Source organism: Motacilla alba, chromosome 1A (genome assembly GCF_015832195.1).
Source record: "Motacilla alba alba isolate MOTALB_02 chromosome 1A, Motacilla_alba_V1.0_pri, whole genome shotgun sequence".
NCBI classification, from domain to species: Eukaryota; Metazoa; Chordata; class Aves; order Passeriformes; family Motacillidae; genus Motacilla; species Motacilla alba.
Window position 1 is genome coordinate 60,431,567 of NC_052031.1, and position 18,409 is coordinate 60,449,975.

At 44.4% G+C, this 18,409-nt stretch overlaps 1 protein-coding gene and 1 long non-coding RNA gene across 2 annotated transcripts; one reads left to right on the top strand and one right to left on the bottom strand.

The window, feature by feature from the left end:
- Window positions 1-8,873: 8,873 nt before the first annotated feature.
- Window positions 8,874-13,040, bottom strand: LOC119708608. Its single transcript, XR_005259129.1, has 3 exons — window positions 12,906-13,040; window positions 11,662-11,845; window positions 8,874-9,135 (listed from the first exon to the last, which is right to left on the bottom strand). It is a non-coding gene; the product is annotated as an uncharacterized LOC119708608 (long non-coding RNA).
- On the top strand, window positions 12,288-17,758 carry YARS2 (tyrosyl-tRNA synthetase 2). The gene is made up of 5 exons (XM_038155182.1): window positions 12,288-13,971; window positions 14,863-15,030; window positions 16,143-16,298; window positions 16,621-16,791; window positions 17,085-17,758. The coding sequence occupies exons 1-5, from the start codon at window positions 12,983-12,985 to the stop codon at window positions 17,242-17,244; spliced, it is 1,644 nt and encodes a 547-aa protein (XP_038011110.1). The 5' UTR covers window positions 12,288-12,982; the 3' UTR covers window positions 17,245-17,758.
- Window positions 17,759-18,409: the final 651 nt, after the last annotated feature.

An 18,409-nucleotide genomic window follows, 5' to 3' on the forward strand; every position in this document is an offset into this window, starting at 1 on the left:
AGTCCTGGGTGTGATTTGTGCCAGGGGAGTGCCAGTGTCAGTGCCAGAGCCAACTTGATGGAAGTTCTGCCCTGCCAACATGAACCAGCTGAAAACTGCTGCTGGCTCTGAGCCCCAGCACACTTTAGCACCTCCAGGCCCAGCACAAGGACTATGGAAGCCCAGAAAGAGCAGCATTAGGGCTTTTACAATGCAGGGTGCACATACAGCCAGCCCTGAACCCCTCTCCGCAAAAAAAGAGCAAGCCCTACTCAGGCAGGGGCAACCCGTTGGCTCTGCTGGTTCCCCTCAATCGTTCCTAAAACTGGGCTCCATTTGTTGCAAGGAGCTGGCTGGCAGGTCAGGGCTTCCAGGGCTGATTCTGCCATCCTGTAAAAATCACATTCCTACACAGCTCAGACAAGGAGATCTACGGTTTTAATACAATAAAATGAAAATTCCAGTTTCCACCCTCTGAAGGCCTGTGTGAAACCAAGCAGGCAGTAAAAAGACTGTTTGCATGGGGCACTGTACACACTTAAAAGCTAACTGTATCTTCAATACTGAAAAATGATATAGATTTAATTTGCCTTTTTTGCTGTACTGGAGAAACAGTAATGGGACACCCCCCCAGGGCTAATTTAATCTAGTTTTGTGAACAAAGCATCTGCTTCACATCTCCAAGCAAATGAGTTTGAAGTCTTATATAGAGTGGATTGCATTAACCTTTCTAATTATTTTTCTCCTGAGAAAGCACTTCCAGATTTCTCCTGACAAAACATATTTCACTCCTGAAGTGTATTTACTGCCAATAATTAAAACAAAAATAGAGCTAACGCACACACACTCTTGTAAAACAGGCAGCCCAACACCAGAACCACAAATGCTAAAGAGCCTTACAGCTCCACAAAGCCTTGGAGCAGCCTGTAAACACAGCTGATAACAAATTCCACCCAGCACAAAATGCGTGCCAGCCACAGATTAAATAAGCAAAGCCCTGGAAGTTAAGGTCTGACACCAGGAGTGTGTTTAGTCCTCTCATTTAAGAAGTCCTATGTTTGTGTTAAATGCAGAGGCTTGACATGTTCCAGCAGAATGTGTCTGTGCATTCCAGCATGGCAAAGGATCAGTATTTAACATCAAAACAACCCCAGGAACATCCACGGGGTCCTTAAATGACAGACAGCAGAACATGTGCCCTCCCTTTCTCTCCCTCCCCCAAATTGTGCACAGCTCTGTGTGATGCTGCTCCACGGGGCAGCTGAGACACTGGATGGTGTCTTCCTGTGATAAATAGGCACATTTATTGGGAACTCAGCACATTCATAAAAATGAAATGAACCAAAGCAAAAGTGCAGTGAATCACCAGTGGCTGGTTCCTTTGAAGGAAAATGGAAACTGGAGATGGCACACTGGAAAGGATCACCTTTCCTCTGCCTCTGTCAATGCCATTTACATGCCACTTGAATTTTTAGCTCAAATCTACAAAGGAAAAAATTCTTTCATAATGGCTGCATTGAGCTGATAAACAATGGAAAATTGCTGATTTGATTCTATTTAAAAGAAGCACAGAATTATTTTGGACTAGGCACAGTAGCACTAAGTCCTGTTTTAACTTGGTATAATTACAACTGGCCATTCATATGCTGAACTGACATCAAAGAACAATTTATTTTGAGTAATAGCCCATAACTCACCCTAACATATGTAATTAGAAATGAAATTTAATATGTGCCCAGGCTATTGAGACAGAATGGGAAGTGCAGACTTTTGAATTCATACTGTGTAGGAACTGCTTAATAATTTGAAAGCTAAAGATTAATCACCCATCACAGTGCAAAAGATCAGGTAATATTAAACAACCAAACAAATCTCGAGCTGCTGAGCACATTCTAAACACAGTGGAAATTATACATGCCAAGCTAAATTAATTTATGGTATAACTCAACCATTATGGGAAGAAAAAATAAAGAAAAAATATAAAAAAAGGGACTTGAGGCCTCTGTGCAGCATGTGGCAGTCCCAAAGACAGGCTAAGGCTCTGCCAGGTCAGAAATGGCCATCCAGCCTCCCAGGACTGCAGCCCTGAGTGAGAGCCTCCCACCAGGGTGGGAAGGAGCAGGGTGGCCCCATCCCAGCACCACTGAGCAGCTGCCCAGCTGCAGGAGCCTCCAGCCAGTCCTGAGGAGTCTCAGCTGGACCAGTGGCAATGGCCTGGGCTACAGCCATCCCCTGGGGAGACTCTCCAGGGCTCCTGGACCTGTCCTGCTGCTGCTTTTCACATGTCATGGCTCACACAGTGACACAACATCTTCATTTCTCTAGCTAAACCCTCCCCACTCAGGTCTTTCCCCCTGCCAGGATTTGCACACAGTGGTCACAGTCCTTTAGGAAAGCACTAAAGGACCATACGATAATTAATGTACCAGGCAGGCAACAAAAATAATAACCTGAAAATGCTGACGGGGAAACCTCTATGGAAACAGGAAAGGGTGAGTGGAGTACAAATGTGCAAAAAGGCTTTCAACTGTTAAATTACTGTCTTATGAAAAAACCTGGTGCCTGCGGAATACGGTGAGTTATCTGCTTGAAATAAAACAAATGAAGTAGAAAAGTCACTGTGAGAAAACATCTATATCATGTAGCACATGGGGAACAGGTACAACTCATGGCTTAGGACTCCCCACCCTTCTAAGCACTTTGTCCCTGTAGCTGCTGAACATTTTCTTGAGCTGGTGTCTCACTGAAGCTTTTGCAACCGATTGATAGTCTAATAATTCTGATTGCATTTAATGGATTTACCACTTACCTTTGAATGGCTGCATTTAAATCTTTTTTTATCCTGATCATTTCTCAATGTATTCTGTGATTCTGCCTTGCTATCCACCCCTCACATCACCGAAACTGGGCTTCAAGAAGAAAGCAGGGAGACCTTTCATGCCCTGAGACAAAAATGCTGTTTTACTGAGGCATTCAGGCAAGGGAGTACAGTGAACAGGAAGATTTCCCTTTGGGTTTAAATGTTGGGTTTGAGGTTTTTTGGCTTGGCTCTGCTGCACTCTTCCCATTCTCCAGCTCTGAACTTGTTGGTTCTCAGGACTTGTCACCAGCTCAAGCTGAAACAACACCTTGTGGAGGGCACGTGGCTCTGGACATGTCCATAGAGCTTTCCTGAGGCTTTTGTGACAAGAGATGTGGGGTGGAAAGCTCCAAAGAACCAAATGCAGTAAGTCACAACAGGTAAAAAGGAGGACTTAAAATGTTTCTCAGTCCCAAGTAAATGTCTCAATATATTTTGGAGGTAAGCAGCAGTTGCTGTGGATTACTGAGCTTTCTGTAGCACTCAAAGTACCATCAGAGAATCTGCCAAAGCTGCCTGTGCTGAGTGTAGGGACCACACTTATGGGTATTTTGGTTTGGTTTATTTTAAAAAGTTGGCTTCTGAAGTTACCTCTGCTCTTCCTCTTTACTCAAATGCATTTGACCAAACAAATGTCAGCAGGCAAAAATCTAATTCTGTGTAAGACAGAGGCAAGAGCCAGCTGCATTGGTTTTAGCCAGCTGGGAAAGCCTCCAACAGCCAGGGTGACTTCCCTGCTCTTTGCTCTTCCTTCTTCACATGAGTTTCCGTGAGCTTTAACAGGACTATAGGGCTGTATTCAAGTATATGTATATTTTTATATATGTATATATATATATATATATATATACTTTATTCTTATATACACTTTAATATTAATCCCATATATGTGTGTAGAGGTATAACCTGCTACACAATCATAGGTTATACAGTAATATATAGTATAGGTTATATAGCAATCATGGTTAACCCTAATAAATGTTAATCATGATCCACTGGTTACATAAACACCGTATCAAGGCCACACACACAAGAGGCTCCTTTACCCACCACTGTTAATGAAACTGCTATTTATAGAAAACCTGTTTGTTTGTGTGCTCATGATAAAGACTGAGTAATGAATTCCTCAGGGTTATTTCAGGTTCACACACACACAAAAATTTAAAGTGCTTATACAGCTGCACCTGGATTTCTTCCCTTCTGTTTGGCAGCCAGGAGTTATCCTGGGCTCTGAAATAGTTTGTCTTGTTTCACTTTAACGTTAAGCAATGTAAACAGCTAACAATATCCCACAGTTAGCCATAATGCTAAGATACACATAGCACTGAGCAACCCTCACTCTCCTTATTTGCAAGGATAATGAAGCAATTGTAGACAGGGATATACAGGGCCATTGTTTGCCTGGTTTTCAGGTCACTGGAGTCCCATAGAAATAAGGAAGACTGACCATTGCCAGATCCATTTCAACAGGCTGAGGAAATCTCTAAGTTTCCATCACCCAAATCATGACTGAGCAGCTTCAATTTCCATGGACATCTCCCAACCTGCAGCTGCTGCACAGGAGTGGATTGGCAAAGGGAAAGCAAGTAATGGAGCAAACCCCACCACTTAACATCTCTGGGGACGTGTGGGACCACAGACATACTTTCAGCTGATAATGAGAATGAGCATCATGCTGATCTAATGCTCTTTAGCAGACACTGCATCCAGTTCACTCCTGGCACGGATTGAATCACCATGGAGAAGCTGGTATTTCAGGCTGCTCTTCCATCTCTGCTGGTTTGGCCTGCCCAACATTATAATTTCACAGCTAGAACACTTCTGGGCTGACAGCCACTTCACCCAGACTCTCACTGCAGCTCACAGCCAGCAAAAGCCACTGCTTCTTACAAAGCTCAGCATTCTGGGCTGTTGGTTTTCACCAGTGTCACACAGGAGTGCAGACGTGTCCCTGCAGTGTTCATGGCCCCAGCTGCAATGCAGCTGACCTTGGGGACTGCGGCCAGGGGACAAATAGCTGCCTCTGAAGCAGGAGGGGTGAGATTCAGGAACAGGCTCATGCTGAGAGCTGCAGGTGAAGGTAGGCACTTTTCAGCAAAGACAGAAAACAAAGCCCACCCTTCTGAGACACCTGGCATCCCCAGATATCCTGTGTTTCACTGACAGACCTGCCTTTCCTAGGTATAACCCTGTGGTGCCCCAGGAGAGGGGACAAGCAGGGGGCCAACAGACCTCTGCCACACTAGGCACATCAAGGAATGAGCCAGGACCAGGGGGTTCAACAGGAGCAAAAGGAGGCCAGGCAGGGCTACCCCTATAAAGTTGCCAGGACAGGTGTCCTGGGCTGAGTGTAACAGGGTCCTGGGCCTTGGATAAGGCGGGGAGGCTCCAAGGCAGGCTGGACAGGGCAGGGCAGGCTTGTTTCTTCATGTTCAATGGCTGTTTGTACCAACTACTGCTTTACTCTGTATTTAAACTAAAAATGCATTTGGGCACAGGCCAAAGTTACTCTCCCTGCTTGTAAATGGGTCTTGTAACAAAGCATTTCTGGTAACAGAAGGAACAAATGCTTTTTCTCTTAGTGAAACCTGCTTTAGAAAAAATATTTTTTTCTTACAAACCTAGCAGAAACATTAACTTTAAGGCTTCTCCTCCTCTTGAATTCCATGCAGCCTGACAACTCCACGATGCCTGAGAAGCCAGACCAGATATGATGGCACCTCAATACACAGCAAATCTCTAAACATGATTAGGTTAGAATACCTTGAAATGTCTTTGGGAGCTGATACCATCCACTCCTCAACAACCATTCACTAACCAATTACTTGCCCACATTGTTTATAGGTATTTCAAACAGCACTGATCTTAACATTGATCTGTAAAGGATTCCAGTTGGTAATTCCCCTCTATTGTGAAAAACAAACATTTTTCTCTATCTTTTATCAGCATTTGCAGCTTGCCTTATCACGTATTTGAAGAAGTCTGTGACATGTTGGGGAAACTCCCACAGGCCTAGAAGATTTCAGGCAGAATCCCACTCTGTAATTCCCCCTCATCACATAATAATACATAAGATATGAACAGCCTGAACCGAGTGCATTGACTAATGATTCCTGGCAAGGAAGAGCAAGCTTTTCCCTTCCAGGAACAGAGCAGGAATATAAATTATTAGCTTTAAAACCACAAACCCATCAAATTAATCATCTGTGAACATCAATAACAGATATATAAATATATATATATATTAAATATATATATATATGGAAAATAACCACCAACCCAGAATGAACACTGACACTGTTGTCTGTCACCATGATATTTTTATGAAAATCCTTTGCTAGGATTTTTTCTCATGAGAAGCTGAGGAGCCTCAGGAAAGAAATGTAAACAATAACTGTTGCTGAGGAATGCAGCAGGTGCATCTTTGATTGGTCCATGTGAGGTGTTTCTACTTAATAACCAAAGATCCAGCTGCGTTGGACTCTGAGAGTCGCGAGTTTTTGTTATTCATTCTTTTCTATTCCTTTCCAGCCTTCTGATGAATCCTTTCTCTCTATTCTTTTAGTATAGTTTTAGTACAGCATTTTTAATATAATATATATGATAATGTAATAAATCAGCCTTCTGAAAAATGGAGTCCAGATTCTCATGTCTTCCCTCGTCCCAGGACCCCTCGAACACAGTCACAGTTGTCTATGTCAGGGAACATCATTTCATGTCTTGCCCAAGTGGTCACCAGGTTCCTTCTGTTAGGTTTAAACATATCTAAACACCTTAAATCAGAATCAGAAATGAGCAATACAACAAATGTTCAGTATCCATTTCAAGACAAACATGAGAAAAACAAACTACATGATGAGAGAAGACACTGTCATCATTTGTTTTTCTGGAAGAAAAGCATATGGTGTGTGGCCTCTCTCTTTAGCACTGTACTTTCAGACTAGTGGTCATACTCTGTTCCTCTTTTCCCTTTCAAATTCCCCCCTCCCATAGGTACATGCTATTCTATACAGTCATAGCTGTCAGGGTAACATCTAAAACCCATGGATTAATAGAAGTGTGAAATTACTTTCATCATTTGACACTGCAGAACAATTTAGGACAGAAATATCCTATCAGCTCAACACTGAGCTGAGTTATCCTTCTGCTGGTACAGCCAGTTACTTGTTATCCCTGGAAAATGGCTCCCATTGGGATCTGTGTCCAGCATCTTGCCCCCGGGCTGGTGATTATAACTAGAGAAAGCTGCAAGGGAAAAGCAGGAGCCATCCAGCTCCTCAAACATCATGTCCCAAAGCACACTTTCATTTCTTCAATCACCAGCCAGCTTCTCAAAGCTTTTTTTTAGATAACCTGCCAGGAGCATGGCCTGAGGCTGTGCAGTATCTGAGCAAGAAGGCTGAGACTGCATACAAACAACCACAAGAAAGAGAAGAGGCTTTGGGGGTTGTGCATGTTTTGTCAGGGGAAATCTGTTGTTATCAGCTTTGAAGACAAAGTTTGTTTATCAGCTGCCTAAGCAGGCTGTCTGATGTTAACAGATAGGGTTAGAGATCCTTTTGAAAGCCACCTGGGCTGTGGTCTATCTGCTCCTGCCAAATACAAGGTCTACATTTCTGCAATTTCTGTCAACTGTTAAATCCCATGGTCAGCATTGTGCAGAGGGCAAATCAGCCAATTCAGTTCCTTCAAGCTTTAACAGTTGTGAATCTTGAATTCTGAGGGGACAAGGGCACACGAGTGCCAGTGCCCCTGGTCCAGCAAAGTGCCCAAACTGAGAGGGGCCATCACTGCCTGTGCAGAAGAGCTTTTAGTTATTTGAAATACAAGGCAGTCCCAGCATCCGTGCCCACAGCACTTCTGACACACTGAACACCCAACTCATTGGCAGAATCTTATCTCAGATCTTTCTTAGGGAAGTTCCCCTCTCAAAAGTTATTTACTCTTTCAAGGCTTCCTACTATGCTCCTCTCCTTACATTGCTATTTGTTTCCTAAACCACAAACTTGCATGTACTTGAAAGACATATTTGCTAACAGACTTCATAGTGCATTGGCTGATTGAAAGCAAGATTTTCCATAAAGTACTTAGAGGAAAACTTGTTTCCATGTCAGGAAAAGACAGTAGCAGGCTGTTAGCACTTTCATGTGAAATAACAAAATGCACATCCATAATTTCTCTATGTTCAAATAAACACTGTGGTGAATAGAGTGACACGAGACATCTGCCAAGTCCACAATACATTTCTTGTGCTAGAAGCTTTTTAGTCTATCTGAATGAGAAAACAGAGAACTCCACCTTCTGAAAAGCTGTAGCACTGACTGCTACTGAAAGAGCTAATGTCAAAATAGAAAATGTCTTAAAATACTATCTCCATTACAGTGGGTGGAAAACTAGTCCTTGGAAGTACAGAGATATTATTACTTTCCTTAATGCCTGAAAATGACAAGAAAAGATGAAAAAGACTGGAAATTAACTATTTCCACCTGGCACCAGTGCTGAATGCTCTTATAAGGCAGAAAAACAAGCATCAGCCATGCTGAGAAGTGAATCAAAAAGCCTGGATGAAAAAGGCAGATGCTAATGTTGTGAAGCAATCACGTCTGGGAATTCTACACATGTGAGGTGTTCAGGTTTCCTTGGCCTTCAGGAAGGTCAGAAGTTAAAGCCAGGAGAAAACTCCCAGTGGGACAGCTGTATGTTATCAGTGCATCCCCTTTCTTAAGATCTTTTGCTTTTAACGGCAGCTGAGTTCCTCACATAACAACTCTCATTCACTACTGAGCCACTTAAATAAAGATATCAATTATTAGCCACATAAAAGGCTTCAATCATTGATCCAGAAAATCAGCTTAGTCTCCCTCGGCTTTTGCATGAAGTCAATTATGCAGATGTGGGGCACTGGCAGAGAAAGCCAAACTCTGCAGGAACACTGTAAATATCTTTACTTAGCTAATACCCCAAAGCTTACCCGGCACGAATAGCACCAAAATTCAGCATATCAAGCTCTTGTATTGCCACCTCCTGGCTGATGCACGAAAAACTTGGCTTTACCGGCAGGACAGCGGATCAGGAATTCCTTCTATTGCAAAAGGGAACAAATGCTGGCACAAATCGAAGCAGAGTTTTAAACTGAGTTACATTTAATAATGATTCTTTGCAATGGAATGAGGATCTTCTCTGAAAGAATAGGAATCAAATACTGGGTGAAAACTCAGGCATGAAGTGGAAACGTCAGCGAACACCTCAGCCATGATGTGACAGCTCTGCACTCGTCCCTCAGCCCGGCACTCTTCCTGGGGGGACACAAAAGACAATGGTACCACTAATAAATTACCTCAAAAATTATTCCAGTTAAGTAACGTGACTGGGGAATTCTTTTAAGAGTTTCCAAGACCCCAGGTGATTTGATATTCAATTGACATAGAGAGAGTTGCAGTTTATAGGAAATGTTACCTTTCTTTGGGAATGACATCCCACAATACTGTAAGGGTTGACTTTGATTATACCTGCATCTACTTGAGAATAGTGAAGGGCAAAGGAGCCAAGGGCTCAGTGAAGAACAAGGAGGAAAATACAAGTGGAAGGGTGCCTACCACTGGAAGTCACATCAACTACTGCTCACAGAACTGTGTGGGTGCTCCCCAGGCTCCACCCAGGCCTTTCATACCAGCATTTTATATTTACTTTGATTTCGCACAGCAGTTCCCTGAACTGTCCAAGTAATTTCCTTCAAACCACCAGGAAGTTTTTACACCTGCACTGGCAAGCAGAGGGAGTTTCAGCTTTCCTATTTACTTTTATATTCTGAAAGCAGAAGGGTTTTCTCTTTTCCATCAGCATCATCCAGAATACTAAGTCAACCAGGATAAAGGATTCATTCTGAACAACTGAATTAGAAAAGGAAACATTCTTATTCTCATTATTATGTCTTGTTAGCTCTTGTTTTATTCTGTGTTATTTTTCCAAGTACATTGCCATGAAAATAATGATCCTTTCATGACTATTCTATTTATCATAATGGAAGCTAAGCCTCTACTGTCAGTTCTGGATTTCCTTGTGTGAAAATGCTTTCAAAATGCCTGAAAAAATAATTTGCTTACAAGGCTAAAATAAATTACTTTATGATTTATAGGAAGACAATCACACCTAAAGATTGATGATATATAATGGAAAGACTAAGCACCTTAATCATCTCTAACTGCATCCACATTTCTTCTACTTAGGCTTAGCCTGTCTCCTAATGGGATTGAGTCCCAAACACTTCCTACTTTCCCTGGTTACATTACTGGTATCCCATTATACAGCCACAAGGGATCACCCTTGGCTTTGCCTTAATCTTTAAAGTGAATGGTTCTCAGAATGAATAATTTGACCATTACAGTATGGCAGGGTGGCAAAATAGTCACAAAAGTTTTCTCAGTTATGTCACAAGCAAATACTTTATTAGTGAGTGATGCCAACCCATAAGCTTTGGGAAAAAGATCCCATGTGCCTATACACATTGTGTAATTACTTAAATTTCACGGGAGGTGCAGAACTTTCTTCCCAAGACTTTTCTCCTATTTGAAAATTAACTCCGTGCATGACTGTTTGTGGAGAATGGAGAGATTTTGGACTTAGGATACTGTCATGTCTAAAAAAGCTACGTAAAAAAAGAATTGCAGAAAGCTAACAAGCCACAAATAATAACATCATCACAACAGTATTTTAAAACTAAAGAGGATTTTTATACTTGATTCTGGGTTTGGGGTTGTCTTAGAAAAATCCAGTATTGAAACTGAATTTGATGGAGTCTAGAATCAAGGACAAAAGCAGCTGTCAGCACCATAGTCTGCAAACCCCTGGGTCGTTGTAAAGCCAAAAAAAATATTTAGCATGGAAAAAGATTAAATCATATTCCACATTTATTGGTCTGGTGTTTGAAGGATGGATATTAAATCTAAAACAAGATCAATATGGCACAAAGACCAATTAAAAACAGCTATGCACCTATCAGAGGACATATAAGGAGGTCCATGAAAAAGAAACAAAATTAAACAACCAATTAGAGCAGAGAAAGAGAGGATGGAGAGAGGTGAGGAAACAGGGAACAAGTTACTTTTTAGCTGAAAAAGATGACAAGATAAAAAAATAGATATATTGAAAAATAAGAAGATCAAATGAAGTAAAATAAATGTGAGGGAGGGTGACAAACCACATCAAAGGAAAACTATTTGTTCAAATGCTCTGACTAATCTGAGAGATAAAAGCTGCAGAGGGATTAAGGACTGCAGAAAATAACAACTGTTCTCTTGCCAGGCTACCCCGTAGATGTACACTGAAAGCAAATGCTTTTCCCACCCCTCATAAAGAAAAAAAACCCTCATAGTACAGCATAAGCAATAAGAAAAGTGGTGTATTGGTATGAGGTGTGCTCTGGAAGGCAGTGGGTGCAGCCAGAGCATCGGTCATCACAAGGTGATTATCCCAGCACCAGGGAATTTACTGGAGAGGGGCTGGGGGAGGTGGATTCTAAAGCTTGTGCTGTTGTGGAGCTTTATGCTGGTTCACCATCCCAGCAGCCACAGGCTGTCCCTGTGAAATGAAAGCAGAAGTACAGGAGACATGAATAAAGAACAAAATGGCAAAAATTAGCTCTGTAGCAGAATTAACTGGTTCATTGTTGCTATCACAACATAGCATCTCAGAGATTTCAAATAAGTGAATTTCTGGTCCTTCACCAGTTCCATCGCCCTTCTTTGGACACGCTCCAGCACCTCAATGTCCTTCGTGTCATGAAGGGCCCAAAACTGGACACAGGGTTTGGGGTGTGGCCTCACCAGTGCTGAGCAGAGGGACAATCACTGCCGTGGTCCTGCTGGCCCCACTCTTGCTGGCAGAGGCCACGATGCCATTGGGCTTCTTGGCTACCTGGGTCCGCTGCTCGCTCATGTTCAGCTACCCTCAAGCAGCAGCCCCAGGCTGATTTTCCCCAGGCAGCTTTCCAGTCACTCTTCTCCCAGCCTGTAGCATTGCAGGGGGTTGTTGTGAGCCAACACGGGAGGAAAAAGGGATTATGTGAAGTCACTGGCCCCTTCCAGCACAAAGGAATCAAACCATCTGCTCCAGCTGGGCCTTTACCTGAACCTACAGCAAGGAAGAACTTGCCATAGTCATTGCTTTTGCTGGCACTTAAATAGGAATAGAGAATGCTAGAGCATAGGAATCTCAGCTGAGTGTGAAAGTGCTGCATGGAGAACACCACCAGGCCCATTATGAGACAATGGCTGGTTTTTGGGATCTAGTGTGTCAGTTACTCTTCTTGTTAGTATTATTTGTCAAGTTAATAATCTAAACTTTTCTACATCTGCACAGTATTTCCATTTATTGATCTTCCCGTTGTATTATCACCTCCACATATTGTTTCTAACACAGAATGGCAAAGATGTTGACAATGTCTACAAAGTGCTTGCCATTGTCTCAAAGGTAATCAACAAACAACTGACCCCCTTTTCCAGTCAGTGGGAACCTCACCAGACTGCCACAGCTCCTCAAATACCATGGAGAGTGGCTTAGACATTTCATCCCACCAGTCCCCTCAGGTCCTGTGAAAGCACCTCATCGTGTCCTATGGACTTGTGCACCCCCAGTTTCCTTAGACAGGCTCAAACCTCATCTTCTCCTACAGAAGGTGGTTCATTCTCCTCTCCCTTACCTTTCCTTCTGCAACTCTGCCGGGGTGCTTGGAACACCTGCCAGTGAGGACTGAAGCAAAAAATCCATTGCATACCTCAGCATTCCCCATATCCGAGGTGCATGTTTCCTCAGTCTTCCTTCTATCACCCATGTGCCTACAGCTGCACACCTCTATCTATGGTTTGAGCCGCCTCTTCCTAAGCATTCAAGACATGTAGCACACCTAATATTTTCTAGGAATATAGCTAACACATTCTAGGAATGTAGCGAATCAATTCTGGGAACACAGCTAATAAATTCTAGGGTCTGTAAATTCTAAAGCCCAGGCACGTGGTACCCGCTCTGCCAAGCGCCAGCCGAGGGGCCGATTCCCACCGCCTGGCAGCACCTGAACTCCCGGTATGCCGGGCTGGGAAAGGCGCAGCGGAGGAGGAGCCAACACACGCCGCTTTTGTCGTATCTTTAATGTCGCGGAGAAGAACCGCCAGCCGGCGCAGAGCGTGGCCGCAGTCCCGCGTTCGGGGCACGGCCCGCACCGCCCGGGCCCTCCCAGGCAGCTCACCCCGCCCGCGCCCCGCCGGCTCCCGCTTCCGGGGCGGTGCCAGCGCCGCGGCCCCGCCCGCCCGGCGCTCCCGGCGTGCCCCGCGCGCGATGGCGGCGCCCGCGCTGTGCCGGCGCTGCGGGCGGGCGGCGGCGCTCTGGGGCCCGCGCCGGGCCCCGCTCCCGCCGCCGCCGCTCCGCCGCCGGGCCCACGAGCAGGCGCGGCGGGCGCGGGGCGCCGCGGGGCTGCTGGCGGCGCAGTGCGAGCGCGGGCTGTTCCAGGAGGTGTTCCCGGCGCAGAGCGCGGAGGAGCAGCTGCCGGCGCTGCTGGAGCCGGGCCGGCCGCCGCTGGCCGCCTACTGCGGCTTCGACCCCACGGCGGACTCGCTGCACGTGGGGCACCTGCTGCCCGTCATGGCGCTGCTGCACTTCCAGCGCGCGGGCCACGACGTCATCGCCGTGGTGGGCGGGGCCACGGCGCGGCTCGGGGACCCCAGCGGGCGGGAGCGCGCGCGGGAGCCGCTGCCGGCGGGGCGGGTGCGCGCGCAGGCGCGGGCGCTGCGCGCGGGGCTGGAGCGGCTGTTCGGGAACCACCGGGAGCTGTTCTGGGAGCCGGGGGCCGGGCGGCTCGGCCGCGCCGCCCTGCTGGACAACGCCCGCTGGCTCGGCCGGGAGCCGCTGCTCCGCTTCCTGGGCGGCGCGGGCGGGCGCCTCCGCATGGGCACGCTGCTGAGCCGGCAGAGCTGCCAGGCGCGGCTGCGCAGCGCCGAGGGCATGAGCCTGGCCGAGTTCCTGTATCCCGCGCTGCAGGCCTACGACTTCCTGCACCTCCACCGGCACCACGGCTGCCGCATCCAGCTGGGCGGCCACGACCAGATGGGAAACATCATGTCCGGATACGAGCTCGTCACCAAGTACGGCGGGAGCGCGGGGCGGGAGGTGATGCGCAGGGTCCGGGCAGCGGGCGAGCGGTGGGGCGGCCAGCGGGAGCGGGGATGTCATCGTCACCCTGTGCTGGGCACTGGTGAGGCCGCAGCTCGAGTGCTGTGTCCATCCCTGGGCCCCTCATGCAGGAGGACATGGAGGTGCTGGAGCGAGTCTGGAGAAGAGCAGCGATGCAATGGACTGCCCAGGGAGGGGGTGGAGTCGCTGTCCCTGGAGGTGTGTAAGGGAAGACTGCACCTGGCACTTAGTGCCATGCTCCAGGTGACACGGTGATGTTCGGTCACAGGTTGGACTCGACGGTCTCAGAGGTCCCAGACTCACCAGTTCTGTGATTCCATGACAGAATGTTGTGCAGCTTGGTGCTTATAGTCTTTAAAGCAACAAGAGATTTGGCCACACACAAAGCCCTGTGATTTGAGAGGAGTAATTAATTGGCCTGACCATTAATTGGACCATTTTGACCAGGTTTATATGAGCTTTTAAGAAAAATAATAGGTTCTTGTATTAGTGAATCCAGGAACCAAAATGAAACACCCTGAAGCATGGGACAAAATCGAGACAAATCTGCCAGCACACCCATGCTGGTGTAATCACACCAAATGCGATTATGAGACAGTTGCAGTATAGAACATATGTACTTAAAGTACATAAATGTATTTGATACATACAAAATAACTTTAAAACTTCTGGTGCTGTTTTTTTCCCTAAAGTACTCTTTGCACAGTAGTGTTCTGGCATCTTTTTGCCCATCATCCCTAGCTTTATATCAAGTATAGAATCTTGCAGAATGTTTGTATTTTAGCCAGCTTTACCAAGATATGATTTATTTGTCTTAACATGCAGTGACTCTTCTTTCTCAGGATGACAGGAGCAGAGGTGTTTGGAATTACTGTACCTCTTATTACGAGTACTACTGGTGATAAACTGGGAAAGACTGCTGGAAATGCAGTTTGGCTGAACAGGGAGAAGACTTCTCCTTTTGAGCTCTATCAGTTTTTTGTCAGACAGCAAGATAACGTAGTTGAAAAGTAAGTTTTTCTCCATCTTGCTTCTTGTCGCTGCTCATAAAACCTGATTCTAACTGTTCACTGTAACTGCTTCATTTAATTATGTGCAACACGAGCTCCATGTAGAAGTATGTGTTAATTATAACTGTTCATGAAATAAACAGGCATGACTGGTTCCTAAGTAGACAGGATAGTAGAACTTCCATATGCTGAAATATGCACCAGAAAATTAAAAGGCAGATGACAGAGGAGTGAAGCAGTAATGCATTTTGTTCTGCCAGTGGGTTGACTCTCTTATATGGCATGTTGGTTTTAGTACTGTAGCATCAGAGTTTTTTTTCAGTACACTACATTACTACATTGATTTTAATAAGTTACTCTGTGTTCTTCTCTAAATCTATTTTACTTTAAACATCAATAGCACTGTTAAATCTGAGCTACTTCCCTTTCATATTGGGTCCTGCCTTATAACCTCCTTACATCTCTGAAAGGTTTATCCCCTGCTAACTCAAATCCATGTTCTGATCCCCAGCACCTTTCAGACTGAAAGGAAGGGTATGTGGGTGCATTACACTAAAATACTTCAGCCATTCAGACTTTTTACCAGTAAAGGTACCTTTAATACACTGCATGGGACTGACAGCTCATTAAAATTGACTTTGTTGTAAAGAGTAGGCTTAGAGTACATCTTTAAATTCTTGATTATCCTAAATAGTCTTCCTGCTGAGATACTTGCCAACACAAGTATGCTTCTGTCCCATGATGGCCACAGACTGGCAGTGGGATTTTGCATTAGCATATTGTGGATCTCCTAGGATCAATACAAAACCTTGTTAGTTGACACATGATTCTAGTAAATCCTGTAAAAGTTTCCAGAGAAAACGAAATCGTTTACTGGAGTACAAGTTTCATAAAAGCATCCGACACTATCTTATGTCTGAAGACTTGACCTTAGGCAGAATATTAAGTAAAATGTGAGTTTTAAAGATTTGATTGAAAGGACAGAGCATCTTAATATGTATTTCTTAAATTGACTAAGAATCATTTCCATGCAGTTACTGAAGTTTGAATGACAAAGGCAGGAAATCTATAATGATGGCTATATAGACATAGTATTTTTTCCCTGCTCATAGATACCTGAAACTATTCACGTTCCTTCCTCTTGAGGAGATTGCCCACATCATGGAAATGCATGCTAAAGAACCTGAGAAGTGGGGCCCTCAGAAACGACTGGCTGCTGAAGTAACTAAGCTTGTCCATGGTAGAGAGGGGTTGGAATCTGCTAAGAGGTAAAGTTTGATTTATCAGGCAGTTTTGTTTCAGATTTCTATGGGAATTCTCCATAGCTTTTCAGGGATTATTTTGATCTATTAAGTTGCTGCTTAGATATTAGAAGAGAAAAATGTAATAATCCTGTAGACTTAAAAATACACTAAAAATATTTTTAAAACTTGCAGGGCAGTAGGGTACAATAAAAAAATGGGGGTGTATTAAAAGTATTTCTGTTAGTTTGCGGACTCACAAAAGAAACTGGGGAGGGGAATCTGATGAGTAGCACTTTGTGTGAAGAGAAGACTAGCTCTGTATTTTGAATGCTCTTTGTTCTCACAGGTGCACTAAGGCCCTTTATTACAGCAGTGTGGAGGCACTGGAAGAAATGTCTGACCAAGAGCTACAGGAACTTTTCAGACAAGCTACTTCTGCTGAACTGATGCTGGAACCTGGGATGACTGTTCTTGACTTGTGTCGCAAAGCAAATGCCATTCCAGAAGGACCTAGTGGGTGAGTTCTCAGCTGTGCTCGTGGCTAATTCTCAAAACAGTATTTACCTTTCTCAGAAGGTGTAGTAGTAGAGGCTAAGGTTAATTTCAGTCACTGTTGACCTGGACTGGAAGTGAAGTGCAGAAGAATTCAAGTGTATTCAATTATGAACCCAACAACATCATCAACAACAACAACAACCAAAAAAACCAAAATAAAAACAAAAAAAACCAAAAACAAATGTAAATGAACTTTCAATTCTTAATAAGTAGCTTTCTCTTGCAAGTAACAGTTGTTTCTGTTTTGCTTTTAAGGTACCGGAAAATTACAGATGGAGGAGTTTCAATAAATGGGAATCGTGTCACTAATCCTGAGACTGTTCTTATTCTGGGACAGCATATTCTGAAGAATGGAGTATCATTACTTAGGGTTGGAAAGAAAAATTACTACATTATAAAATGGCTGCAGTTGTGACAACAGAGTATCTCCCTAAAATGACAGGTCTCTAACTCTGCTGCTTGAAGATGTACTTGAAGATATTTCTGTGCATTACTACAGAGCTCACAGACTGCCCAGCACTTCTTTTTCAAAGTGCACCAGAGTTCAAATAAAGGAGCTGAGTTATACCAGTGAAGAGATTGTAGATACTCTGCCTTATTCAAAGCACCATTCATAAGGATCTGCATAAGAAGAAAATGAAAAGATTCATTTCAAAGTCCAGCGATGGAGATGTGCTTCCTCTCCTGTAACAGGAGAACACTGTAGGAGAACAGTGGCCAGTTATTCCACAGGATAACCCACAGGAAAATGAGCCAAAGCAAACTCAAACCCACTCCTTACAGCCAGTGTGTGCTCATCTAACCAAGAAGCCTTGCTGAGGGCAAAGACCACCAACCTATGGTCATGTTTCCCTGAACAGGTTTGCTTTGAAGGAAGCTGCAGAGAATTTGTAATAAAAATCATAATAAATGATTAGGCACTAATGTAAGTTGGTTCTTGGTTATGTATGGGGACACATTGCACCAAAGGTTTCCAGCCTTCCTGTGGGAATACACAGCAAATTCACTTTTGAAATCTGGAAGTACAGAGCCTTTCAAAGATTAAATCCACCTAATGCATCCTTTAGGCCTTCTGTGTGCATAGTATGACTTAAAAGGGGAGTGGCAGTTGTTCCACTTCTTTGGTCCTATGAATGACATCCATACTATCCAGCATTCCTTGTTGAAGGAATATCCTGGTACTAGTTCTGTAGGCTCTGCAGGCAGCTGGAAGATAGCACATTATACCAGAAGATCTGGAGCATGTACATGAAAGGGATTTTTTTATGTTAGCTGCCCAGGAGTTGTGGGAGAACAGAACCACGAGGATCTCTGGACCAGGACACACCTGAGGGAAGCTGAAGTGCTTTGCAGTGTTGCTTTCAAGGACCAGGCCTCACTCTGAGGCCACGGAGAATAATTTCCTGGTCCATGAAATCTTCAGTACAAATTTGCAGAGACAGCAGCCACAAGGGGGAAAGCATTAATCTTATCTTCTGGAATGTGGTTATATGTTCTAGATTTGGGTGGGGAGTTTGTTATTGTTTTAGGTATCTTTATGTTTCTTTTTACTCGATAAATTTCATGCTGATTTCATTTGC